The sequence below is a fragment of the Polypterus senegalus genome, chromosome 4 (genome assembly GCF_016835505.1).
Source record: "Polypterus senegalus isolate Bchr_013 chromosome 4, ASM1683550v1, whole genome shotgun sequence".
In the NCBI taxonomy this organism is placed as follows: Eukaryota; Metazoa; Chordata; class Cladistia; order Polypteriformes; family Polypteridae; genus Polypterus; species Polypterus senegalus.
This window is the reverse complement of record NC_053157.1, coordinates 251918300-251945887: the sequence shown is the minus strand read 5'-3', so window position 1 is coordinate 251945887 and position 27588 is coordinate 251918300. Positions and strand designations below refer to the sequence as shown.

The 27588-nt window shown below is 40.1% G+C and overlaps 1 protein-coding gene across 1 annotated transcript; it reads right to left on the bottom strand.

The window, feature by feature from the left end:
• Positions 1-333: 333 nt before the first annotated feature.
• Positions 334-16402, bottom strand: LOC120529045 (tripartite motif-containing protein 16-like). The gene is made up of 7 exons (XM_039753106.1): positions 16199-16402; positions 15824-16165; positions 10593-10688; positions 4661-4894; positions 2912-3122; positions 2002-2067; positions 334-875 (listed from the first exon to the last, which is right to left on the bottom strand). The coding sequence occupies exons 1-7, from the start codon at positions 16400-16402 to the stop codon at positions 334-336; spliced, it is 1695 nt and encodes a 564-aa protein (XP_039609040.1).
• Positions 16403-27588: the final 11186 nt, after the last annotated feature.

The window sequence follows — 27588 nt, the reverse complement described above, 5'->3', positions numbered from 1 at the left end:
AGCCAGATTATGATTGTCCAGAATTGGGCCTTAGGTTAAGGTTAGATGACATTTTAGTAGGAATGTAAATGTAGTTGTAAATCAACAGTGGCCCCTGCTGGTCAGACTGCTATGTATAGATCTGAGGGGTCACTGCACCTCACAATGACACTCACACCTCATTTGCTACTCAAAGATTAAATCAAACCCAATTTTAATGGGGACCCTGACATCAGCACTCGCCCTGAATTCTACTCCCCAAATTCAGTCACATAAGAGCTTCTCCACACCCATCCTGTGAAATTCATTTTGACACTAAACTGGAGACATCAGATGACGATTGGAGTGTACTGGTCAGTGGTCACCTGCTGTCAGATGGCAGATTGTTACACTGGAGTCACAACCAAGCAAAAACCCTGGATAGAGGGGCTCAGTGAAGGAGGTGTTGTACCTGTGCAGGAGAGTCATTCTGTGTGAGACGCTATAAAATGACAGAGAGCCAGCAGGCCAGTCCAGATACACACCTATTCTGGGGCTGTAGGGGGCGCTGATTACAGTGTCTTTGTTATTGTGACACACAGAGTACTCAGAATTAGAACAAAACAAACTCCAAGACTTGTCGTTGTGTCCAAGGCAGCAGTCTAAGCTCCATCCTTTCCTACTCATTCCTTTATATGCGACTCCTATCCTGAGACTTTCACCAGTACACTCCACCTCCCAGTAACGGCGAGTCTCAGTCAGAGCCTCTCTGCACAGAACTTGAGGCCAGCAGTCAAACCTCTCAGGATGATTGGGGTATTTGGTTTTTGTCCTGTCATGTGTCACCTCCTTGTTCCCATCAGACAGACAGAGCCATCTGTGGACTGTGTTGATGTCCAGTGTGAGGGGACAGAAGTCTGAAAGGAGAGAAAACAAAACGAGTGAGGAAATCTGGGAGTGTGTAACGTGACTGGGGGCGGAGCACAACACAGACAATTAACAAGAGCCAATCAGGAGCTGCGCTGAGGAGACTCCAATGTGCTGTTGATAGTAAAGAGCTCATCTGATTGGACAGAATTCTGTGGGGATTTAAAAGGAAATAACAAAAAGTTGACAACAGACAACAAAGGCAAAGACAGGCAAGCCATACATTTGGAAAGAAGTCTCAGTTGACAGGAATTACGATAAACGCCATATGTTTACCATTGAGGACAGAGTTTTAATGGACAGTTCACACTGACATTTGGCTGCCTGAAAAGTCAGTGAGGAAAATATCCTGACATTTTTAAATGGTTACACTTACTCAATGTGTTCTGTAAATGACCACAACACTTACTGGAATTTCTATTATTTTCAAAAATAGTCACAATTCACTTTAATATTTATTTTACCATTGATTATCTTTATGAATATTAATACTGTATGTTAATGGCAATGGATTTTGAAAATTGTGTTTCTAGCACATGGGCTTCATTCATTAGATAAAAACAACAACATAAATAATTATTACAGTATTATCATTAATATTTTAAAGGCGAACAAGCAAAATAGAAAAACATGCAGTATGGAGAAACTAGAAAATAAAAAGTGCAGTAAATGTACACAGGAAAAGAGGCCAAAAGAAAGAAGATAAACAACATTGCATTTCTAATACAGCTGAAAATCACACAAGTATTGTCTCACTGGGCTTTAACTGGCCTTGTTCATTCACTAAGAAGATGAGAAAAATAATGGATGTAGGACTTGGCGTAGTCGGCAGGATTTCATTTGCTGTTTTTGTGTTTTTAACTTCCTGTGAATTCAATTGACTCTTAAGATTGATTGATTCAAGTCCAACAGACTGCTTTGGTACATCAAAGTCCAGAATCTCTCGTTCCCATAATGCACCTGTCACAGGACCCCCATCATTTTCAGCTCAGCAGTCACACAATATTCACACCACACATTCTGCTGGTTACACTTTCATATCATAAGCCTGGACTGAGATATTAAAGAGAAATTATTTCTATTGTGATGATCCATTTAATTAAAGTACAGACTCACATTGTAAAAACTCCTCTCTGCTCTGAGATTCAGGAGGCTGTAGGGTGAAAACTGGAGCTTCACAGCCTGACCATAAAAAGAGAAGAGAAGAATGGAAACTGTGAAGATGATATTGTGCAATGGTAGTAAAATTCTGAAACACATTTTAAAAATGAACTGCAGGAAAATAAAACACAAAATGACTTGCAGATAAAACAGACAATATAATCACACAACGACAATGGATGAAGACCTACTTCTTTGTGAAATTAAAAAATATTTTTTTATTTTAACTCATTAAAGCTGTGAATGTAATTAAAAGAAGGTTTTAAAAACATTTATAAATTCAACTGAGTGTCATCAGCCTACACAGTGAAGATGATATTACATTTCAGAGTGACATCTTAAAATGAGCAAACAGGACCAAAACACTAACAGCCACAACATCAGACCATGAGGACGGCAGGAATTGGAAGTTCTGTAAATAATAAAAATGAGTTGATAAATAAGAAGTAAACCACAAAAGGAGAGCATCTGACCATCCAGCTAAATCTCAAAGGCTAAAATCTTAATAAATTGTGTTCAATCAGAATGTCATTTATAATGTGAGTTACAGCAGTTTCTGAATTGGCGCCAGGTAGTAAGGCACAGTTAGGTTTATCTTGATTTAATTTTTTGCAGATAACATTTGAGTGGCTTCATTACCTGATTATAAATTTGATTTCTTTAGCATTTTTAAAAACAGCTGTTTAGAAGGCATCAGAGAGAAAGTCTTTATATAAAGATTTAGTAGTAAATACCCATGTGACCCTGTAGTTAGGATATAGCTGGTTGGATAATGGATGGATGGATGTTAATGACACTATATTTCAGTAAAAACATAACAGCAAAGGCTGATGGGTAAAGAGCAGCTCCTTCTAATACATCTCACCTCTCCGTGTCCTCTTATTGGCACTCTGGTGACTCTGAACAGACGCTCCACCTGATCGCGTCCATGTGATGATGTCCTCCTGGCTGATCTTCTCCACACTCTTCATCAGACATGACAACTCCTCTCTCAGGTCCTCAGAAGAGAAATCAGCAGTGAGAGTGAAGCTGAGTGAGTCTCCATCATCAGGAAGGACACACAGAGATGAGAAAGTCTGCATCAGGAGAGACAAGGAGATGAGATTACATACAGGAGAAACAAAGAGAGATTGAGCTAAGAAGAAGCTCTTCACATTTATGTACTTGTGTGGTGGGCATTCAATATGGTTTTTGAAGGGGTGATCACATCTTTTTAATTTATTGGTCATTTATGACATTATTTCAGTACAGTGGAGCATAGGAGCTTATCGACTATGGCTTTCAGTAAACATTTCACACAGGACTCCATGATGGGTGACTCATCAGACTGTAGAGGACTGAGGGGCCATCAGGCAGGATGGTGTAGAACTGATCCAGAAACCAAGACATCATGTTGTGAAGAACTTTGGAGGAATTAAAGTCAAAATTGGAGATTGCTTTTTTACAGTTCTTTTGGGTTTTTATAATATAGTTGAAATAATTCAATTAAATATGGAAACCTGCACTCATTAAATGTAAGCTGTTCATTATAATTATACAGTTAAAGGTCTGCAGGTCAAAAGTGTCACTAGTGGGGAAGACCTGGAAGACGTGTACTCATCACTGTCTTCAACTGACAGGGTAGATAGGGCTGGTGGGAAGTTGAATTATATGAATTGTATCTAATCTATTCTAATCTAATCGAATTTGTTGTCACTGATGGGAGTCTGAGGAGCATCAAAGCTAACAGTTTCTTCTCTTTTCCTTTCCCTAGCTTTCTGAAACAACCCATAGAAGGCAACTCGGCCACGCCCCCACTCAAGTAAGCCACACCCCTTAAGGTTGGATGGTATAAAGATAAGAGATCATGGAAGGTGGCTTCTCACTTGAAGCAGACCCTCTAGAGAGAGCTGATTGTTTCTAAAAGCCAATGAGGCTAACAAGGCCATTATTATGCCTGTTTTCAGTTATGCCACTGTGTGCTCATTTTTGTTCTATGTTTTGGACGATTGCACTACACAGGGTTGCCCAATTAGCACCCCAAATTTTTTTTGGCTCTCCTGGCCCTTACTTATCACCTCCACACTCCATATAGCACCCACAATTTGTGGAGAATAAATCAAAAATAGAATCTCCCTAAGCTTTACAACACACTTGGGATTCCACATCAGTATTACTGGATGCAGTTTTGGTCTCCATATTAGAGAAATGATGTAACAGCATAAGAGACAAGGCTGGATGGTGGGGTTTGACCGATGAAGAAATACTGAAGGATTTGAATCTCATCATTTTAAGTGTGACAGAGGTGTTTAAACATATGCTTTTTAGATAGTGTCATCTTTCATTAGATGTCATTTTAAAGAAGTGTGAATTTCATATAATTTTAGTTTCTCACACAGACAACTGTAGATAGATAGAACAAGTCACCCTGTGGTGGAGATTAAAGCAGAAACTTTGACACTTTTATATGTATTGGCAATGGTAAACCAATATGAAAAGACAATCTGTATTGGGCTGAATGGCCTGCTCTTGTCATGTTGGATAAACACTTCAGATCTTTTGAATTTTCCTCTAAATGTTCTTCAAGTTCATAACCCCCAGGCTGATCAGATTTCCAGTGAAGTGTTACTCTCACCTGCAGGAAGTGGACGTGATCCTTGGTATCTAAAAGCTTCTTCAACTCCATGTCTCTCCTCTTTAGCTCCTTCATCTCCTTCTCCAGTCGCTCCATGACTCCTTCAGCTTTCTCCACTTCTTTCTTTTCTTGTTCTCTGATTCTCTCATTCAGTTTCCTTTGAATGTCCTCAATGCAGTGAATCAGATCAGCTAAGCTCTTCTCATTTTCTTCTATCTTTCTTTCTGCAGAGATCTGATTGGAAGGAAAAAAACATTGAATTGTCACATCTAATAAGAATGTCCAGTTACAGGACACTTATTGAATTTAAATGTTGTAAAGGAGAGTTTGGGTGGGTTGGCACACCAGCTAAGATGGCTAGTGGGACCTTCAACAGATTGGAGGTCAGAATAAAGGAACGGAAGTGGCAGACTGTCTCCCTGGGAAAAATGTTAGTCCAGTATACTTGGTGACAACCTCCTTCTGGAATTGCATCCCACTGAGCACCCAAACGTCTCTATGATGGTGTTTCTCAACCAGTGGGGCGCGACCTCCTGGGGGGTGAGAGATATCTACAAGGGGGGAGGTACGAAAATAAATGGAACCTTAAGTAGAAGCTATTTATTGAAACAAACTCGTTTGCTGCAACTGTTTATGGTAGAAAATCACACCGAGAATGTGGACTATCGGTTCCATGGTGTTCGTGTAAATAACCAAGTGTCATGTCGTTCGCCTCTAAGAGCCGATTCTTTATAGAGAATGAGAGGAGCCAAGTCCCGTCAGGGAGAGCCGAATCTTCAGAATCCATACAGGCAGGGGCGGGACGTTACCTTGATGGACACACCATGCGGCCAATCACAATCAAAGACAGACCAGGATCATACCATCATGTGAAAGAAAGAAGGGGGGGCAGACACTCTGAAGACAGCGAGTGTAGTGGTACATGCCAGGTATACAGAGTGACAGAGACGGGGTGTCAGATTGAAATACAAACGCGTCGGGAAAAAGTGAAGAAATAAATGAAAAGCGAAAAAGAAGCAGCATCTGGCTACATTTCAATGATATTGGAGACTGCAAAGCTGAGTGCAGAATTTGTAAAATGAAAACATCCGTCAGAGCAAAGCAGGGTCAACACCAAACCTGCACAGATATCTAAGGCCAGGTTTACACTTCACGCGACGTGGCGCATGCTGCAGCGGACGCTCCTGCTATGCAAGCGTTGTACTGTTTATACTTGCGTACGTACTTTACGTAAATCTGGAAGAATCCACTGAAATCACACATCCAATGTATGTGTGTGCTTGTATTCACCTTGCGATGAGCTGATGCCCTGTCTAGGGATTGTTTCTGTCTCGTGCCTAATGCTTGCTGGAATGGACACATCACTGGATTGATGGATTTAATCATTAAACATCCTATTCATAGATATTGCGGCAAGGTGTCATCAGAATTTAATGGCTGTTCCAGGCAATTCACAACACAGCGAAGCCGAACCTGTTCTCACCATGATAATATCTTGCACTGCCACCTGGTGGACTCTTCTAGATTTACATATTGTACGCGTGCAAGTATAAACGGTAACACGCTTGCGTAGCAGGAGCAGGGCCGGATTTTCCTATAGGCTAACTAGGCTTCAGCCTAGGGCCTCAAGATCAAGAGGGGCCTACATTCAAATTGTTAGCAATTTGAACAAACTTAAAAATGGGAGGTGAAAGGGCCTCATAAGTGGAATAGCCTAGGGCCTCTTTTCATCTAAATCTGGCCCTGAGCAGGAGCATCTGCTGCAGCATGCGTCACGTCACATGAAGTATAAACCTGGCCTAAGAAGCGCTCAGCAGTCCGTGCCGCTGGAGGTGAGCTCGTCCTCTCTCCTCAGACTGCCATCCACTGACCTGTGAAGAGTGTCCTGTTTTGAGCCAAGAACTTCTGCTGCAGCATCCACTGTCTTGTCTAAATTTGCAGGTGTATCACAGCCTTCTGCCACTCAAACAAAATATGCACATTTATTCCTAAACAAATGACCCCTGCCAGACAGGTAAGTGTCAATGAGAAGCTGATAAAATGATAGCCTGTGACTTTCAGCCATTTTCATTGTGGAGGACAAACGATTTAAAACTTTTGTCCAGGCCTTAAACCCCATGTTTGTTCTCCCCAGTAGAAAAACCTCATCCCAGACAATAATTCCATGACTATATAACACGGAGCGTGCATTGTGGCGAGATAGGGTCAAAAAAGCTTCAGCAGTTTGTCTGACAAATGACATCCAGAATGACCTGCTCATACGTGTCTGTCACTTGTCACTTTATTGGAAACTTTAAGGTGACATCCTGCCTTCTTGGCTGTTGTGAGTTTACTGAGAGACGTACTGCAGAAAACCTGCGGAGGAGCTGCTGAAAGTGACAACAGAGTGACAAGTAGATGACCCAGTGGCGTGCTGTGTTACTGATAATGCATAACGCGACATAACATTTTGCAGTGGACCCACCAGCCATGTCTTGTGCACAATAAACCTGATGATTAAAGATGCGCTGAGGGCGGTGACACCAACTGTGGACAAGGCTGTTGTTGAGTTTTTCCACAAAAGCTTGGTTGCACAGAGAAGCTGAAATCTCATCAGCCCTTCCAAGTTGTGGCATCTGGTATTTCTGAATTGTTTAATGTAAAAAAATGTCATAGAGTAACAATAAATCCTTTGTATGAACAAAAGAAATTTAAATAAACAGTACATTTAACTTATTATTTCATTATTTTTTCATTGTATGTAAAATTTGTATGTTTTTTGACAAAAATGGAGGGTACCCTGTATCGTAAAAACTGGATGTGATAGCAAAAAACTGGATTCATTTCTGGATTCACCACCCCAAAATAATTAAAAAAAAAACAAGTGCAAGATCTAACTCAACAAAAAATTAGTTCCCCAGTGATATGTTCTTTCATTTATTCATTTATTCTGTTTCTTTGTAAAATGTTAAAAATTGTATGTTTATATTTTTTGTTTATAGTTTTCACGGTGCTCATGACGGTATAACAACGTTAATAAATAATCTAAAGTTTGAGACGTGAATAAAGGTAAAGGCACCAGTCTGTGACTCTCTGCGTGCCGATTCAATTAAATTAAAGAGGCTCATACAATTAGTGGCGTCACTCGTCATTTCAAGACTCATCTAGACATGCGTGTACAGTAGTTAGGGCTGACCGCCCGCAAGCAGACATCAGAATTCAAGTGCAGTCCTCTCTCTCACCGTTAGACGTAACTTCTGTAATCGCTAATACTGTATGTCAGTTATTGTTTTAGAAATAAGAAGTGATAGTATTTATAATATTTGTAATTTAATTATTATTATTATAGAATGGACTCATTTAAAATGTGGAATTATTAAAATTATTTTTAAAATTAATGAAATTTAATGAAAACCACAGAAATGTTTGAGTTTTACATATATTTTATCACATGAATTGTAATTTGTAATTGTAAATGTCTGACTGTATATTTTGATGATTAAAAAAATATTAGCGATGCTCCAGTCTGATCCAGACTTAAGCATTTCTGCCAATAGTGCATTCCCAAATTAAAATTTAGTGCTGTTGGATGGATCTCAATATAATCAAAAATTAGAAAATGTGCATAAAAACGTAAGGGGGGGGGGGTGGGGAGGCACAAAACAACGAATATGAAAAAGTGGGACACATGGAAAAAAGCTGAGAAACACTGCTGTATGGGGTATAAACAGACAGCCCTGTAGATATTAAACTCTAGTGCTAGTGGTTGGTCAGGGGTTTCTTACATCATTTCATTTCATGAACACTTTGTGTTAATACTGCATCTCCATCCTTCAATGTTTCATTGCAATACTCAGCATTGTAAGTCTTTTTTTTTTCCATGGTTGATGTATTTGTATTTCATTTACTGTTTTAACTCCTCATTATGCCATTGCCATTACAACTATGGCTATTATGAGTATAACTCACCCAGGTATCATTTGGAGAACTGGCATTTCAAAATAGTAAGAGAGGAGACTCCAAACCAGAGGGATAGTTAAAGGTAGGTAACAGTTGGACGTAAGTGAAAGGTAAGAGGTGAACACTGTCTAGTGATCTCAACCCCAAAGCTAGAAGTGTCCATCCATTTTCAGTAACTTGCAGACCTGGACGGCTAAACTCTGATAAAGTACGTAGGGATGGAAAGCCCCAAATGGTCACCTCAAAACAAATCCCCAGAAAGAGGGAAGTATGATAGTCAGGAACTCAAATGTTAGGGGAAGTGTGATGCAACTTTTCTACAAAGGCAGAAAGTCTAATATGGTGTACTGCTTTCCTCGCATGTAGGTGAATTATAGCCCTTGACAATGGGATGGAATCCTGGTCAGGGTAGTTGGAGGAAAAGATGTCATTGTCAGTGCTGCCCAGTTGTCCCTGAACAAGTGACATAAGTAAGGTCAGGCTGCCAGACTGCAGGATAAATTTAAATAGTTTGGTACAAAGCTGGGGAGCAAAACTGACAAAACGTCAAACATCTCCATAGGTCTTATCAGTCCAGTTAGAGTGAGGAGATTAGAAGTCTTAACACAAACTTTAAAACCTGGGGTAGGATAATGGAGTCAGTGTGGGTTAATTTGAACTAGATGACTAATAATGTAAGATTAACTTGTATCAAAGTGAAATTAATTAAACCGATAATTAAGGAAAGTTTGAGCAGCACATATCAAAAACAGGAGTATTAGTGGACAGTAGTGATGAGTGAATATATTCTCTTCTGCAACCTTCTTCTCCACGTACTTAAACATTGTGAAAATGTATTCTGGTGTAGAATACGGACAGTGGGATGGTGCAAACAGACAATATACTGGTTTTGATGGAGCTGTGAAGAGTGAGTGCTGATGGTGTTACCTCTGATCCCAAATGAATGGTGTGAATAAAATCTGTTGGCATGGATGTGTTTGCAGGCAGTGCATGAGGAACATGAAAGTTTGTGGAGACACATGGAAGGAGACATGAAGAATGGGGGTAACAGCATTAGCATAGTGAGTGATCAAGGAAGAAGACATTAGAGTAACCTTTAGAGACCTTTATTTATTGCTTTCAGCCTCATACAACATTGACTACCCCTAACAAAGAAAATAAAAAGCATATTAAACAGATTTTTGTATTTTATTTTACAATTGTGAAATTGCATGCAAAACAAATTTCATAATGAAAATCAGTTTGTGAAACAAAACTTTGCCTTTTCTCTCCTTACTAGTGAGCAGTCAGCAGGGGTTTAGATGGGGATTTTAGTTTTCAGCAATATGCAGCAATTCAATGAGGGAGCAACAAAAGCAGACAAGCATAAAATCAGTAAACCAGTGGGGAGGCCATTAGGTCAGGCCGGCTCTCCCTTAGTCACTTGTCCTTACTCGACTGTCATGTCTGTCACTGTCTGACTTAAAGAAACCCACACTGCCAATCATATTGGACCAATTTAGAGTTGCTGCCAATGAACCAAATCGAAATATAGGAATGTGGGAGAAAAACTGGAGTAGCTGGAAGAAAACACAAAATATATTGGAAAAAGGGATAAAAGTCCAATGGACAATAAATGAAGGACAGTGGATCTGTAAGGCAGCAGAAGTGAATAGTAAATTTAACACATTAAGCTGTGAAGAGACTATTAAGGAATGTTACCCCAAATGATCCAATTCAGTGCCAACCTGCCGTTAAGGTAATGTGGAGGGGGTACATGTTTAAAGCTCTGGGGTGACAATTAAGTGGTCATTAAGGTCATGCTGTCTTAATCTGTAAAGAATAACACAATAAGCACAGTTGATGATGAAATGGCATGAAGGACACAATGAAATGTCCTCTCCTTATCCCCCTCTTCCCTGCCATTACATGTCACTGGTAGAGAAGCTGTGCCAAGTCTTCAGGTTTAATTTCTTATGTTTCTAATATGAAGTGTCATCTTAACTTATCTCACCTTCATCTGCCCCATCGCTGTCCTCGTTTCCTTCAGTTTCTTCTTTCTCTTCTCAAGTCTCCTCCTCATTTCACTCAGTGTCACCCTGAGCTCTTTCTGTTTAGAAACACAAGAGGACATTGGTGGTCTTATCAGAATTTACTTTCACTTTATAATTTCTTGTTCTCTTTCTGTACCCTGAAATTAGGGTTATGGTTAGGGTTAGACATGTACAATACATTTGTCTTATATTACATGGCACAGCTTACTTTTTCAATCATACTTGCCTTTACGTTGAAATTAAGACTTGACACAACAAATATGAATAACAAGAAAGACTAAAAGCAATGTTTAATTTACATTTTAGATTGAAAATAGAGTTTGTGCGTAAAGAGTGTTACAAATAAAGAAAACTGCTCAAAGGCAAAAAGGTGTCTGAGTTACTTCATCAGATTTGGGAGACATCACATCGACGACCAGGATATCAGACGTTCCCTCATTAAAAACAAAAATGAACTTTTAGTAAGACAACATGCCTTTAGCATCTTCAAATTCCAGCAGGACTTTTAAACATAATGGCTGAAATTGTAGGATCTAAAAGGCCATTCCAGAGTTCACACTTGGGAGAACATTGTTTTTATTATTTCTTTGAGTCAAATGAGATGATTGAGGCCTCCAAGATTGAGCGATTCTGAGGAGTTCAGTAAGAAATGAAACTAAAATACTGATGAGGAGTTTGATGAGCTCAGATTACATTTTGGTAAATCATTCATTTTCAACCACTTATCCAAGACCAGGCTGTGGGGTGACAGTCTTAGCAGTAAGGCCCATACGTCCCATTCCCCAGACACACTTGCCAACTCATGCTGAGGGATTCAAAGTCATTCCCCTGCCATCTGGGAAATATAATCCTCCCAGTGAGCACTGGGTCTTCCACAGTGTCTCCTCTCAGCTGGTTGTGTCCATAAAACCTCCACAGGGAGCCATCCAGGATGCATCTCTATCAGATGTCTGATCCACCTTAATTTGCTCCTCTCGATGTGTTGGGTCAGCAGCTCTACTCTGAGCCTCTTCCAGATATCTGTGATTCTCAGTCTGTCTCTAACAGAAAGCCCAGCCACACTACAGAGAAAGTTCATTTCCTCTGCTTGTACCCACCATCTTGTCCTTTTGGTCATTACCCGAAGCTCAAGGCCTTAGGTGAGGGTAGGGACATAGACCAATTGGTAAATTGTGAGCTTGATCTTCTGGCTCAGTTCCTTCTTCACCACTACAGATCTTTATAGCAACAGCATAACTGTGTTCACCTCCCCTATCCATCTGTAGTTCTCACCACTCTTTTTCCTTCACTTGATGTAGTAACTCACCTCCTAGGACAGTCCACCTTTTTCCTACAGAAGACCATAACCTCAGATTTGGTGGTGGTGATCCTTATCCCAGCTGATTCACTCTCAGTCACAAACTATTCCAATACATACTGGAGTTCACATCCCAAAGAATCCAAAAGGAACACATTGTCTCCAAAAAGCAGTGACACAATTCTAAGGCCACCAAAGCTGATGCCCTCTCCTACCCAGCTGTGCATGGATATCCTGTCCATGAAAATTGCAAACAGCTTTGGATATAAAGCACAGCCTTGATGGAGTCCCACACCCACTGAGAACAGTGGCGATATTTAACGGAGTATGTGGACACAGGTCTCACTGTGATTATGCAGTAACTGAAAAGCCCTTATTAAGGGCAATGGAGCACTAAATCTCCCAGAATCCCTAGAGGATCACAGTCATTCACCTTCTCAAAGTCCATAAAACACATATTTAGACTGATTGGCGTACTCTCAGGCTCCCCAGGATCATCATGAGGGCATAGAGCTGGTCCACTGTTCAAATGGCCTGAATGCAATCAACATTACTCCTTCTGGATCTGAGGTTTCATGACTGAGTAGAGTCTGTTTTTTCAAAAGTAGGGACCACCTCCCTGGGACACAAATCTTGATGACAAAAGAGCATCATTCATGACAGCCCAACAATGTTCAAAGCCTTCAGCATTTCTGGACATCCACCTCTCAGGGCTCGCCGCTGTGGAGCTGGTTAACTACCTCAATGACCCCATTAATAGAGATGGGTATTGATTCCTCATCAGCTTCTGGCTCTGTCTTCCATGTTCGTTGGGTTCAGTAGCTCCTCAAAGTTTCCCTTCCACTCCCACACTTCACCCTAAGTATTGGTCAGCTTTTCTTGACCCTTGCTTATAACAACTGAGTGAAGGCCTGCCTTCCCTTACTAAGCCACATGATGTTTTGCTAGGACCTTTTTAAGGCTGATCGATAGTCTCTTTCCATGGTTTGTCCAAAATCCTCACAAATCTGGGTTTATGCTTCCCTGACAACCAATATAGCAGACCTTTTGGTACCCCTATGCTACTTTGGGATTCTCCTGTGGAAGGCCTTCTTCTTCAGCCTGATGTCATCCCTTATCTCTGGTGTCCACCATTGGTGCCTTGTTTGGCCACCTTGAGAGGCACCTATGGCCATAAGGCAGCAGATGGTGGTAAATCAAATGAGAAAATAGTGAAAACATTTAAAATACACAATAACTGAAATCCAGAGAAATTGGAAATGATTCAAAATGCAATTCTAGGAATAAGAAGAAAAGTGAAAGTTAATTATCACAACTTTCAGTTATGAAAGTTAACAAATGAAACAGGGTGGGCTATTATATGGTATAGAACAGGACCACATTCAGCCTTGATTGCTAACAGTGAGTGAAGTGACAACTGTGAATGGACAGAATTGAACAGGCAATTGAGACGGTCAATAAAGACAAGCAGGACTTGCAAGACAAACCAGGGGGCTGCCGCCCGAGGATGCAAATCAATCATTGACATACAATCTTGTCATGAAGGTGACACCAAGGGATAAGGTCTGCAAGACAACACAGAACAGGTAGGCAGGTGAACTCAGAGCAGAAGAATGACATTTCTGAAAACAAAAATGTCAGCAAAAATACAGTAAACACAACACAAATCAAAAACAAACACAGTAGGAAACTGCACAGGGCTCATTCACGTGTTGATGGGTTCCAAAGGAAAGCAGAAGCAAACTAAGATAAAACTGGAATTCTGTCACATTAGTAAAGCAATGGTGTGGAGGTGGGTAACATAACTAAGACATTTAAGGTGGAGTTAGCTAGCATGAGATGTGATAGAGAACTGGAGGAGCTAAGCCAGGTGACCTTCATAGAGATGGTGGTCACACCTAAAGTGGCAAAGCCACACCTTAGAGGATAGGTAAGAGGGGCACTCTGTCTGGTGGTATCAGCCCCAAGGTGTAGGTGGTAGGTGGTAATGAGGAGCCCAGCATGTCACCTCTAAACCAGATACAGCATGGGGGCTCTTTGCTGTGGTGAAGGTTCATTAGCAGTTCCTTGGTTGTGCTGATGTTGCAGACAGTTCTCAAAGTTCTCCAGCTGACTCCTATTCTTTGTGTTAGTAAACTCCATGATTGCAGACTCACCTGAGAATTTCTACAAGTGACCTGGCCTGATGTTATATTTATAGACCGAGGTGTAGAATGTGAACAGAAAAAGTGACATGCCTGTTCCTCGTGGTGCTCCGGTGGTACTCACACAAACTGTGGCCTGCAGGACAGACAGCCCACTATCCAGGAAACCACAGGCTCATTCAGCTGACTTTACCCTTTAACATGTTGGCTGGATGGTATTAATGGGTACTTTAACTCTTGTGATCACATACATGTTTAATATTGATTTAGGTGTGAAATCAGACACATTTTCAAATGTTTTACACTCCTAATGGTGAGTTGGTGGGGTTGGTCATCATACAGTACATCTGGTGGAATTATCAGTCAGGGTGTTCTAAATGTTCTTATTACAATATGAAATTAAATCATCTCTGTTCTCTAATGGAGTGCATAATTCATTAATTAACAAGAGAACAGCTATACTGTAATACTATGCTGATATTTAACAATACTGTAAGAATTTTAGAGCTCATTCCGAAGAACAATATTGTAACGGCCGACCCCTTATTCCCAGCCGGCAGCTACACCTCCAAGACCTGTGGCCTGGATAATTTACTGAGAAACCTTTCCTGTCCAGCCGTACTCCTACACAGATAAACTTTCCCCACAATCGACGGTTTGAAATGCAAAGACACAATAGGCAGAATGTAAAATTAAACAGGAATAAATGTATGAAATGAGACAAGACACGCCACAAGACAAATGCACACCCAATTATTCCTCCACCCCAACAATCCCAAAGCAAAACTGAAAATATATATACAAATCCCCTCCCTTGTCCACGTAACATATAACATACACCACACAAACGACAAATGACTAGCAAACAGAATGATTGTGAACTTGAGTCCGATACGTGAGTAAATGTCCTGAATACGGATATTGATTAGCGGCAATTGTAGCGTTTGTATTTCCCGGCGTTTGGAACAACCTCACCGTGATTCCTCGGCGTGTGGCGAATGATGATTCGACCCTGGGGTCTTCACCGGCAAGCAGGTTGAAAGGCAGTCCGGATGAATGAAAAACAAACTGGGTCCAAGCGCAATGAAAATGAATCGGCAAGCAAGTTGTAGTCGTGAATGCGATATTGATTCTCCTCCCTCTCCCTCTCCCTCTCCCTCTCCCTCTCCCTCTCTCTCTCTCTCTCGTGCTAGTTCTCCTTTCGTCTCCTCCTCTTCTCCTTAAATAGTCCGTGACGGCAGTAATCGATTGATTGATACACAGGTGCTTTCCAGATTAGTGGTTGTGAACTCCTCCCATCATCCATCCTCCTTTACGGGGACAACATTAACTGCTACACATACACACAGTCAATGGGACAATGAAACGAGACACACACAGAACTGACATTTAAACACTAACTATGTGGCACCGCTACAATATTAACTGACATGTGACAATAATGTGTTTCTATATGAGGCTTGAGATCTTCAAAACACAAAGTGATCAGAACACAAAGAACCTCAGCTCAGTTTAATGACAGCTCTCAGCCCACTCAACTGTCCATGGATAACACTGGGGGTCTCATCTTGGGTTGTTTCGTGTCTTACACCAATCTGACCAGGATGGGCTCCAGTATTCATTCTATCTATACAGTCTGCACAATCAAGTTTATAAAATGGACAAATGCATTTTTCTCTTATATTACATTAATAAATCCCTTAACTCTTTAAACTTAATTTGTTTCTACTAGACATTAAACCCCTCTCACCTGCTTTTCGTCTCTTTTCGTCTCCAGTGTGACCATTTTATGACCTTCATGTCCACTCACCACACACATCATGCAGATGCACATCTCATCTGTGGTACAAAATATCTCCAGACGTTTCTGATGTTTCACACAGAGTTTCTCCTTCAGATTTCCATCAGGATCAGTCAGCATGTGGTCCTTCCAGGTGTCAACTTCAAAGTGAGGCTGCAGGTGAGTCTGGCAGAAGGAAGCCAAGCAAGTCAGACATGAATTCACCGCTCTGAGCTTCTTCCCAGTACAGAAGTCACACTCCATGTCTCCAGGGTCAGCGTAATTCAGAGACTGATGCGGGCCAATTGCTGTCTTCTTCAGTTTCTTGATCGCGTCACTCAGCACGGTGTTTATGTGTAATTCAGGCCTTGTGGTGAAGGTTCTTCTGCACTGAGGACAGATGCACTCTTGGCTCTGATCCCAGCAGTCCGTGAGGCACTTCATACAGAAACTGTGACCACAGGGGATTGAGACGGGGTCACTCAGGGTCTTCAGACACACCAAGCAGGTGAACTCATCCTGAAATACTAACAGATGTGCTTCTGCCATCTTCAGTCAGTGGAGTGACAGTCAGGCAGAAGAGGAACTGACTTGTGAAGAAATAAAGCGAAAGTTTATCTTTACTTAGTGAGAATGAGGTGGACTTTTAAAAGGAAACCTGAGAGCACACAGAGATTACATCTGAGAAAACAATCGTCATGAACAATTAATGTGAGACATGAGACCAAACACTGAAGATGGTGTCCTGATGAGACAGGAACAGAAGAGATGAGCAGCGCTGGGGTGTCTGTTAAAGTTTAGTTCAGTTTAGCTAATGTGCTGAGTATTTATAAGGCCTAGTGAAGTTCTCACTGGGCAGACTGAGGGCTTTGTACACTTTTATAAATTTAAAATAGTCAAAATAAAATCAAAGCACATGTCTCAGCATGAACAGACGTGTATTGTGACCACCGTACAACCCTCAGCAGACCAACACAGAAGCCACAAATTCTCTTACTCTCAGCTAGTCCTCTGCAATTAGCAGCAATTAAAAAAGAGTAGCAGCAAATAGTTTAGTACATGAGATTACTAAAACAAAACACAAAATGTAATAATAATAATAATAATAATAATAATAATACATTTATATTGCACTTTATATTACTAGTACTTACTATGTACTACAAGTCACACTAAGTGTACAGTCAGATTTACTGATGATGTATCCAAGAAGAGGCTGCTCCTCATCCTGGCAGTGCCAACTAGTAAGGGGTGCAATCTACTTCCTGATTGGGGCGCAAACAGTCCATGTTCAGGATGAGTGACATCTTCCATAATGAAGGAGGCTTTACTTTTGAACCAACTGGTGTAAAGTGTCCTCTGTAGGGTGCTGTCAATGATCTGTTGTGCACATCTGATATAGGCTAATTCAATAAGAAATAAGCAAAGAGAAACACGAATTAATATACTTATAACAATAAATGACAAATGAGAAACCCTACAAGAGATTGCACTGAAAAGAAAGAAAGAAAGAAAGAAAGAAAGAAAGAAAGAAAGAAAGAAAGAAAGAAAGAAAGAAAGAAAGTCCTGCTCAGTCAAATAGTTTGTCTTGAGGAGCTTCTCCTGGTAGCCCAGACAGCAAGTCTGGAGCTCAGTAACTCTTCCATCATGAGATGTTATTGGCTTGTTTCAGGTTTAAAAAATCGCTTTGAATTTCCCAGTTTGATTTTAAATGTCAGACTTAAAGAAATTCTTTATGCAGAGATTGATGGGAAGTGGAATTTAAATACAAGGACAGAGTTCATGCACTTTAATAAAAGGACAAGTGTCTGTCTGTAATTCTTTTAATAATTCTTTGCATTTATATAGCATTTTTCTCACTACTCAAAGCGCTCAGCAATTTCAGGTTAAGGGCCTTACTCAACGGCCCAACAGAGCAGAGTCCCTTTTGGCATTTACGGGATTCGAACCGGCAACCTTCTGATTGCCAGTGCAGATCCCTAGTGTTTCTGTCCAGCTGCTGCGTCTCTGTCATTCCAACAGATGGCTCAAATGGCACATCTTATATATATGTAGTAGTAAAATGACGCACCATCTGTTGGATATTTATTACTACAAATGTCTGTAGTGATGAAAGGCACTATATAATAAATAGAGGACTGTTGGAATGAAGCAGCGCTGCGCTGTGCCACCATGCCACCTTTCAATTTAAATGTAAGTGGCACTCTGTCAGCGTTTAATGTAAAGGACCAAACATGTGAAGAATATTGTGAAATTCTCAACCAGTTTTTCAAAGCAAACAATATTCCAGACAAAGATCGCCAAGCAGCCATATTGAATCGTGTGGTCTGAGCACTAACGTAGCGTTTAATGTGTAATCTTCTCAGTCCGGAGAAGCCTAAAGATAACGCCTGTCAGCAGCTGGTAACCTTACTGAAGAATCATTTGGTCCTAAAGCTTAGAGATCCAAGTTTGACTCGCACTCTCGTAAACCGAACGAGTCAGTAATGAAGTTTGTAGCTCCAGACTCAAGACTGTAACTATGGCACGATGCTGCAGCAGATGTGTCTGTCGAATTAATGACCAGAGAATGCAGCGACTGCTTTGATTGGAGGCAAACCTAACAATCGAAAATGCCTTAAAGATCGCATTACTGATGGAGGCAGCACAGAGGAATACGCAAGATTTGCAAAGTAGAAATGAAGCCACGATGTGCTGTAAAATAAACAGACACACAGGGAATAAAGAATGTTACCGATGGAAAGGAGTCAATGACGGCACAGCCGAATGTAGATTTAAAAGTGAAAGATGCCGTGTTTGTGGAAAGACAGGACACATTGCCAGAGCCTGACAGACTAAACTGAACAATCAGGGGCAGATGAGAGGAAATAAAAGTAAATGGAAGACGAGGCATTGCTCACATAAAGTGGAGGAGAAGTCATAGAGGGCAAGTGCATACAATCAATCAGAAGAAAGAAGATCCTTAGACTGAGGACTTGGAAGTAAATGATAAAACAGTTCAATCTGAAATGGACGCTGGCTGCAGCCTTACAATGATGAATGGACGGAAGTTCCAGAAAATGTGGAATAAATCAAAAAAGCCACAGCTTAAAAGAACTGAAATCAAACTTGAAACATACACAGGACGGCCTATTAGAGTAACTGGAACTGCACAGGTTTCACTTCAGCACAACAGGCACAAGAAGAGTCCTGGGTCAGGAAATGGACCTAACCTTTTAGGAAGAGGATGGTTAGAAGAAACTTCGGTTTGCAGTGGGATCAGATAAAGCTCTCCTGGGAGATGCATTATAGGAAAACTGCAAGTGAAGCCTTACAAAGAGTGAAAACTGAATAAGGAAAGGTGTATATTTAGGAAGGATTTGGGCACCATGACAGGGTTAAGCCCACAATTCAGGTTTCTTCTGATGAAAAGCCACGTGTATGTCGTCCATGGTCTGTGCCATTTGCCACGAGGGCTGAGGTAGAGGAAGACTTACAAAGATCAGAATAAGAGTGCATCATTAAACCTGTCCAATTGTCAGACTGGGCTGCATTAGTAGTTCCTAAATTTAAGTCAGATGGTTCTCTGTAGGACTCTGCGGTGAATCGAATAGCAGCATTGGGACATTAGCCATAGCGAGAGTGTAAGACCTTTTGCTACCCTGTCAGGAGGCAGACAATTCTCCAGACTCGACATGAGCCCTGCATCCCAGCAGACAGCAGTAGATGAGGAGACTCAAAGGGGTTTGACAGTGAAGACCCACTGAGCTCTGCATGTCCATCTATGCAAGGCTCCCATTCAGGTCGGCCTCTGCACCTGCCATATTTCAGCGAGTAACTGAATGTCTGTTGCATGGAATGCTGAAGATTGTTGCATATTTAGATGGCAGACTTGTCATGGTAATTGACCTGGAGGAGCATCTTGACAATTTGGACAAATTCTTAAAGAGATTGTCTGATGCAGGCTTACGTTTGATACGAAATGTGTGTGCTTTCTTGAGTGACAAACTAGAATATTTAGGGCTCAAAGTGAATGCACAGGGACTTCAAAGTCAAAGCTATCATGGAGGCACCCTCGCCTCAAAACACAGCAGAACTAAAAGCATATTTATGGCTGTTAAATTATTAGGGGAAGGTTTTGTCCACCTTGCTAGCACCATTACATTATCTGAAAGGAGGTGCACTGGGAGTGGAAGAAGGAGCAGGGAGAGGCCTTCACATAGTCAAAGGTGTCACTCCAGTCGGCCAGTGTTTTAGTGCACCACTCAACAGACAAAGAACTCACACTGTCATGTGACACCTCACCCCATCGAGTGGCTGCATGAAAGATGGATGTGAAAATCCCTTGAAGTTTGTGCCACACACTGTCACATCTTCAGAGAAGTGCTACTCACAGCAGGATGGACAAGGAAGGCTTAGCAGTGATCTTTAAACCTCCATAAATTCCATAAACATCTAGATGGCTGACAATTTAAAATGTTCACAGACCATAAGCCACTAATAGCACTTTGTAATGAAGAGAAGAGCATTCCCCAAATATGTTCACTGAGAATCCATAGGTGGGCTTTGCTCACAAGACTACCATTGTATATAAAGCAGGGACACACCATGTAAATGCTGACGATCTGAGCAGACCACCAGTCCTGGAGGCTGGAGAAGACGATAAACAGACAGAACAAGTGTGAATGGTAGACGTAACAGGTGAGACCCCCGTAGAGACAAAGCCAGCAAAACAATGGACAGATACAGATACAGGTCTGTCTCAAGTCCATGAATTTCTCCTTACTGGCTGGCCTAGTGAAGTCAATCCAGAGCTCAAACCATTTTCAGAGTAGGCCAGAGCTACCTGTGAGGGTGGCTGTGTTCTGGGGGGACCCAGGGTTGTTATACGGATACAAGGATAAAAAACACTGCTTAAGTTGTTACACCAAAATCACACAGGTAACTTCAGAAGGAAAGGTTTAGCCCGGTCTTATTTATGGTGGCCAGGCCTGGGCCAGGATGTGGAGAGCGAGGAGCAACTATGTGAAGAATGCCAGCGGTTACCCCTTTACATCCTTAGGAGTGTTTAAAAACACCCTACTTGGGAAGCCATGTTGACTATGCTGGACCTTTACTGGATAAAACATTTTTAGTTATCATGGATGCTCGTTCAGAATGGACGGACATTTATGTGATGAATAATGCAACTCCTCAAGCCTTCTCAAGTTTTCAGACTTCCCCAAAATTCTAATTTCTGATAAAAGGACATGTTCCACAAGTTGTTCATCAAGCAGAATGGCCTACAAGATGTGAGATGAGCAGACTTCTTCAAATGGACCAGCTTAGAGAGCGCAAAGCAAACTGCCTGATGGAACTGAAGAAACCCAGGAATCTGATATCAGAGAAGCAGTTAGGCCAGAATGTCTTCAGGAAACTGCAGAAGCGAAAATAAACGCTGAACAAGCGGCACCTACCTGTGTAGGTCAGCAAGAGAAAGACATTTTCAAAAGCACTGAAATGGTTTGTAACAGAAAACAGAGAATTTTCTCCTCACAAGTCATAAATGTTATGAACATTACGCAGTTTGTTATAACAAATGTGAGATTGAGAAGTGCTAAATAATTACAATTCAGAAAAGTTAGTATTTTTTTTAAGCTTAAGGGGTGAAGGGGATGTAATATATTGAGGAAGAAAGTTAATTGTTAAAGTAGAGAGGTAGTAGAGGACCCCTCCCTAGTAAGTACAAGCAGCAGCTGGGGTCGGCTGGTAAAAGGGAGGTGCGTGAATCGTGATGTATGGCGCTGGCATTTCTCTAATGTATAACGCTGTGCCTGAATTTGTCTTGTTTTGAGTGTTGCATTAAAGAAATAACCTAACATGCAACTGTGTGATGCCAGAATACAAGTTACTATACCAGGTAATATGGCCAGGGCCGGATTAAGACGAAATTGGGCCTGATGCTGCAGCACAAAAAAAGCTTTTTTTTTTCTCGGCATTGGTGCATTCGACACTCACCATACATGCGCACTCAGACCAACCAAGGAGCCTTAACTGCTTGCGATGCCACCAGCCAGCCTTTACTGAACATGAATACTAATAACGACATAGTATCGTGACAACTCGAGATGAACATCAAACTATGTAACATCAACATTCAATAGCAATTGTCTGAAAAGTGCACTTAATGCAGAAAACCTAACAATAAAATACACAAATTTTCACAATTCTCTTACGAAACAGAGTAAGAAAAAATGAATTTGCAGAAACATTGGGTCAAAGTGACTCAGTTCAGGCTCTTGAGGGTAAAAATTTGTCCACGATTTAAAATTTCATAATAGACCAGAATCCTGTCGAGGATTTTAAAAATTCTAAACACCAATGTAGGACCCGCAGGCCGACTTTTAGTTTTACCTTTACAGATAACAATTAAACAGCCATCGATTTTTACTGTACAACTAACTTTCAAGGTGAAAAATTTACCAAGTGGCACTTACCAAACAATAATAAAGTGGCAAGAATCCCCAAGATATTGCAAAAAAACGCAGCTAAATTACTAAGTAAACTGTTTAACGTAAAACTGATAGCATTAACTTGAAATCTTCGGTTAACAATAAACACAACGACGTTATAGTTACGTCACAGCGCAAAGAACAATAATAGGCTACTGTATAATAAGTAACGCTGTGTCTAAGCGTCCGAAAGCCGGACTCCAAATTTCATTCTAAGAATTATTTTGAGGTTAATATAGCAAAGGAAAACTGTTCAGCTTCCGGAAAATTCTCGTCTGTTTTCATCTGGGCCGATTTCAGGAATGGGCCTAATGCTGCAGCACCAATAACAGCCACCTTAATCCGGCCATGAATATGGCCACCAGTACGGCTCACTACCTCCTGTGATGTCGTAACACCCCAAAGCCAACTATGATGGCCCTGAACATCTCAGCAGGAAAATAAATGAGCTCATGTAAAAGGTGACGGTGCTGTCACGCTCCGACTTCATGATGCGTGTTTGTATCTGTGTCTTTCGAACTGAAGTCAAAGTCTCTTGAGATCTCATAATTTGAAAGTCGCGTCCTGACTGTTTAATATGAGCCAGTGAGCTGCTGAGGACCAAACCATGCACTCCGCCTTCAAATCCACGTCAGCACTCCAATTGTATGCGGCTGCAGGTCGCAGACTCGGCCTTCCGCGCCTCCAGCCTTCCAAGCCACACCCCAAGCATTCGCATCCGTCCTGTGTCGCATCGCTTTCATTGAAAAACTAGTAACGCTGATTTGCCCTGTAATCCTAAACGACGATATTAATATGACTTCTTGCAATCACGAGTTTCTCTTTATGGGATTATTCTCGTATTTACTTTTAGAAACAAAAACAGTTTTATAATTTCTGAGTCAGGTTTCGATATAGTTAAAAGAAAGAGAGCATAACATATTTTTAGATTAAGGAAACACCTTACTAAATATGAATGTGGTTGCTCTAACTGCTATTATACAGAATTCTATCATTCAAAATATATGAAGTTAAATTTTATGGTACTTTTGTACTAAATGGCATGTCTGACATTATTTCTGGAACCTCGTTCAATAAAGGAAAATTCCGTTAATTTATTTTATTATGTTTCAAAATAAATGATGATCAATAACACAACATAACAATCGACAGGCATGAAAATGAAGGTCTAAACTTTCGAGTTCTCAGTAAAAGAAACTTTTGAAATTGTTTGAATTGAACAAGTTTTTAAACGATCCAGCTTATTATACAGTTCATATCTTCATTTCCATTGTCTGTCTTGAATTGTGTTTTCTTAATTTTGTTCTACGCTGCTGCTATAATGTTGATAAATTTCAAGTGGAGTTATTAAACTTTCAAATGTTTACCCGTTTTTTAATTTTAATGCATAATGTTCTCCCTGAGACCCTAACTTATAAGTATATACTTATCAAAAAAAGTGAAGCAAATATCTTAAATTGCTTAATAGATATTATATTGTTTGTTTTTCTAAAGAAATGTAAAAATTAGCATTATTGAAAGTTGCACTTCCGTAAACCGTCTTTTTTATTTATTTTGGAACTGAACCAACAGATTTTAAACTTAACTTTAAAAATGTTTTGTTTTGGTCGATGGAATAATTACAAGTTTTTTAGTGCTTTTAAATCCTTTAATCACCATATACAATTTCTTGTACTGCATTAGGAATTTTGTCGTTTGTCGCATACCCCAACTTACTCTCCAAACGGAGATGTACTTTTTTATAAATAAGATTACTGTTATTAGGTCATCGGTCTCACTACTTGCTAAGGATTCATCTCTTCCCATATTGTGCTCAGCTGTCTTTGACCATTTTGTGCCTGTGTGTGTCATCATCTCTGTTGTCTGAATCCTACAAATTGCCCCCTGGACAGCAGTGTCCCCTCTCGATTATTCGGTGTTTTTTGATTCTGTCACACCAAGTATTGTTACCTTAATAAATGCTAGCTTGATTTCTTGTTCTGTTCCTGCTGCCTTGAAACACGCTGTGGTGCAGAAATGTATTAAAAAAAACAAAATAAGGACCCTCTAATGTGTCAAGTTTCAGGCCAATTTCTAAACTGCCTTTTTTATCTAAAGTCTTAGAAAAAGTTGTCCCAACTCAAACATTTCTACATGAAAATAGTATTCTGAAAAAATTCCAATCCAGAAACAATTGTTCTTGCAGCACTGAAACATCCTTGTTAAAGGTTAATAGTGACCTCTTCCCAATTACTAATGCTGGAGATTCTGCCGTTCTTGTACTGCTAGATCTTACCTCAGCTTTTGATGTTGTGGATCTTACGATTTTGACATCCTGCCTTGAACAGTATGTAGTCATCCAAGGTAATGCCCTGAAATGGTTTAAATCTTAGCTAAGAAATAGGAGCGTTTCTATTCATTTGGGTGAGTTCTCATCCTCTGTAGCTCCTTTTACTTGTGCTGTTCCATCGATCCACCTCTTTTTGATAGGCATGTTACCTTTAGGCTCCATTTTTAATAAGTATGGCTTCTCTATACTGATGACACTTAAATATATTTGCCACTAAAATCAAAGCGAGAAAATACAGACCCTCCATGCATGCTTGAATGATATAAAAACCTGGATGGCAATGCATCTTCTTAAACTAAGTGATAATAAAACTGTGATCATGGTGTCCAAAAGTTAAGAAAGTTTGAGTGTCTCTGATGTTGCTCTTGGACCCCTTGCCATATACAGTATGTATCATAAAGCTTCAGTTAGCCCTGGCATGATCTGTGACAGCTCATTCAGACTTAACAAACAGATAAATTGTGAGGTTAAATGAAGCTTTTTCCAGCTGAGACTTTAAAGGCTTTTCTTTCTTTCTGTGATCTTGAAAAGGCCATCCAAGCTTTTACAGCATCTCATTTGGACTATTGCAGTTCTTTGTATGTAGGTGTTGGTCAGGACCTGTTATGACACCTACAACTATTCCACAAACTTGCTGTTCACTTATTGAATGGCTCTTGTAAGTGTGGCCATATTTCACCAATACTGACCTTGCTGCATTGGCTTCTGGTTCATTTCAGAAATGATTTTAAAATTCTATTTCTTGTTTTCAAATGTTTGAGTGGATCAGCCCCATCTTGCCTCTTGGAACCTCTTCACTTGTATGTGCCAACAAGACGCCAGCGGTCTACTAGCCTGATGCTCTTAGTTGTGCCAAGGTCAAGGCTGAAGCAAATGAGGAATCGGGTGTTAAGGTGGCTGCTCCTTTTCTCTGGAATGGCTCACCTTATTATGTTAGGTCTGCTCCAGCACAGGCCATTTTTAAGTCATCATTAAAGTCTTATTTCTTCTTGCCGCCATTGGACTCTGCTAGATGTTGCCATTGTTTGTATATGTTGGCTCACGTACATTCATGATTAGAAATATGTACGTATGAGTATTTAAAGTTTATCTTTTATGTAATGGTTGGTTATTCTTGCAGTTTTGTGCTGTGTACACACAGTATATTTGAACTGCTTCTTTACCCTTTCTTGTACAGCACTTTGGTTCAGTTCTGGCTGCTGTTGTAAATGTGCTTTAAAAATACAAATTGCTTTGCCCTGCTTTATAAAACATTATTTTAATACAAATCACTAAGAAGTGCAGATCTGAGACAATGGACTGTAAAGATGAAGTTGGTTTGCACCATTTATGACAAAAAGTTAAAGAATATATAAAATATAGAACAAGAATTGTAGGTTGTAACTGAACAATAAGGGACATGTATGTTTGTTGCATTTTCTGACAAAACAGTCATTTTCCTTTTTCCTCTCACGTTATCTAAAAACAGATGCATGTCTTCCATATGTGAAATAAAGGATGATGAAGGGTCTAAAGACACATTCCCTCTCCTCTTCTTCTGGAAATGCAGACCTCAAATCAAATTTCTAAAGGGCCTCCTCAATGTCGTCTTTGTCCTTTGACAGTAACGAGGGAGTGAGACGTGCCACCTGAACACAGAAATGTTCTAAGCACACCACTTCTCTACTTTGGTAAGATGCTGAAGGATTCTGTGTTGCTGTAATACGTTTTATTAAAAAAAAAAAAAAAAGAAAAAGAAAACTCTTTAAGTGGTCATCATAAAGATTATAGCCATTTCCTCCACATTTACAAGAAATGTAAGGAAAGTAAAAAAAAAAATAATGTACAGTATATTTAATTTGTTATACGTTAATAACATTACTGCTTTCAATCACAGATTCTACAAGTCTTCAATGTTTCTTACCATTACCACACTATTATTAACACAGCACACAATGCATTTCAAATGTTTTAAGGCCGTTAAGAGTTGTACTAGCACTCCAGTTTGTCAGAAGATGTAAAACAGGCTTTTAGTCTTTTGGGCTTTGACTCCTACTGGTTAACGATTAACAGTCGGCATCTGAGCCAAGCATGAAGTCTTTTTATACATTTTATTCACTATACCATAGGCATTGTAAGCCAGCATCAACAAAACGTAATTCATCTTTCTTATGGAAGTTTATAAAATGAGGTGTCTGTACCTGCTCATCAGTGCCCTGTGCCGGATGTTGAAGGGTGGCTGACGTTTCTTCTAAAAGTAAACACCTGAAACCTGCAGAACGCAGTCCTATGGAGCAGAATAGCAAGACTTTTTTTTTTTTCCATTTCAGATGTAGTGCCAAGTCTTTACTCTGTCTTCTCATTAATGGCTCAATAAAGTCTAAACCTAAAAACTGAGAAAATGATATTTACCTAAGGAAATGTTAAAAAAAGAACTAAAAGAATAAGCACAATAAACGACCCTGTCCTGGCTGTCCATTATTTTTGTACCTTCTAATTTTTTGTTTGGTTCTTGGCCTTCACTTAGAAAGATGTTCGCTCACTCAGTCTGATGTGAGCAGTTACTTCAGTGATTTCAAAAAGTAGCATTAAGTTTATACTGGTAAACATTTTGACTATTTGTCTTTGATTAACAATATGGCTAAGTTTATTTGTCACATTACCGCAGAAGTGAATAAAAGTTATTAAAGGAAACTTAAATTTCTTTTTCCTCTTGGTGCTGGAGTTCTCAAGTAACATTCTACACCAGCACTTCCTCAAAGCTGGCATGTCATTCTAAAGTGAACTGAGCAGAGTCACATTGTTAAAATGGAGTTTAATGTAACAAAACTATTTATGTAAACCATTATAAACATACATTTAAAATATCTGGATTTTGAAAGGTAGGTGCTTCTGGAACTTCAAAACCACTATGGGCAGTATGCTGAAATTTAAAAAAAAAAAAAATCAAATATAAT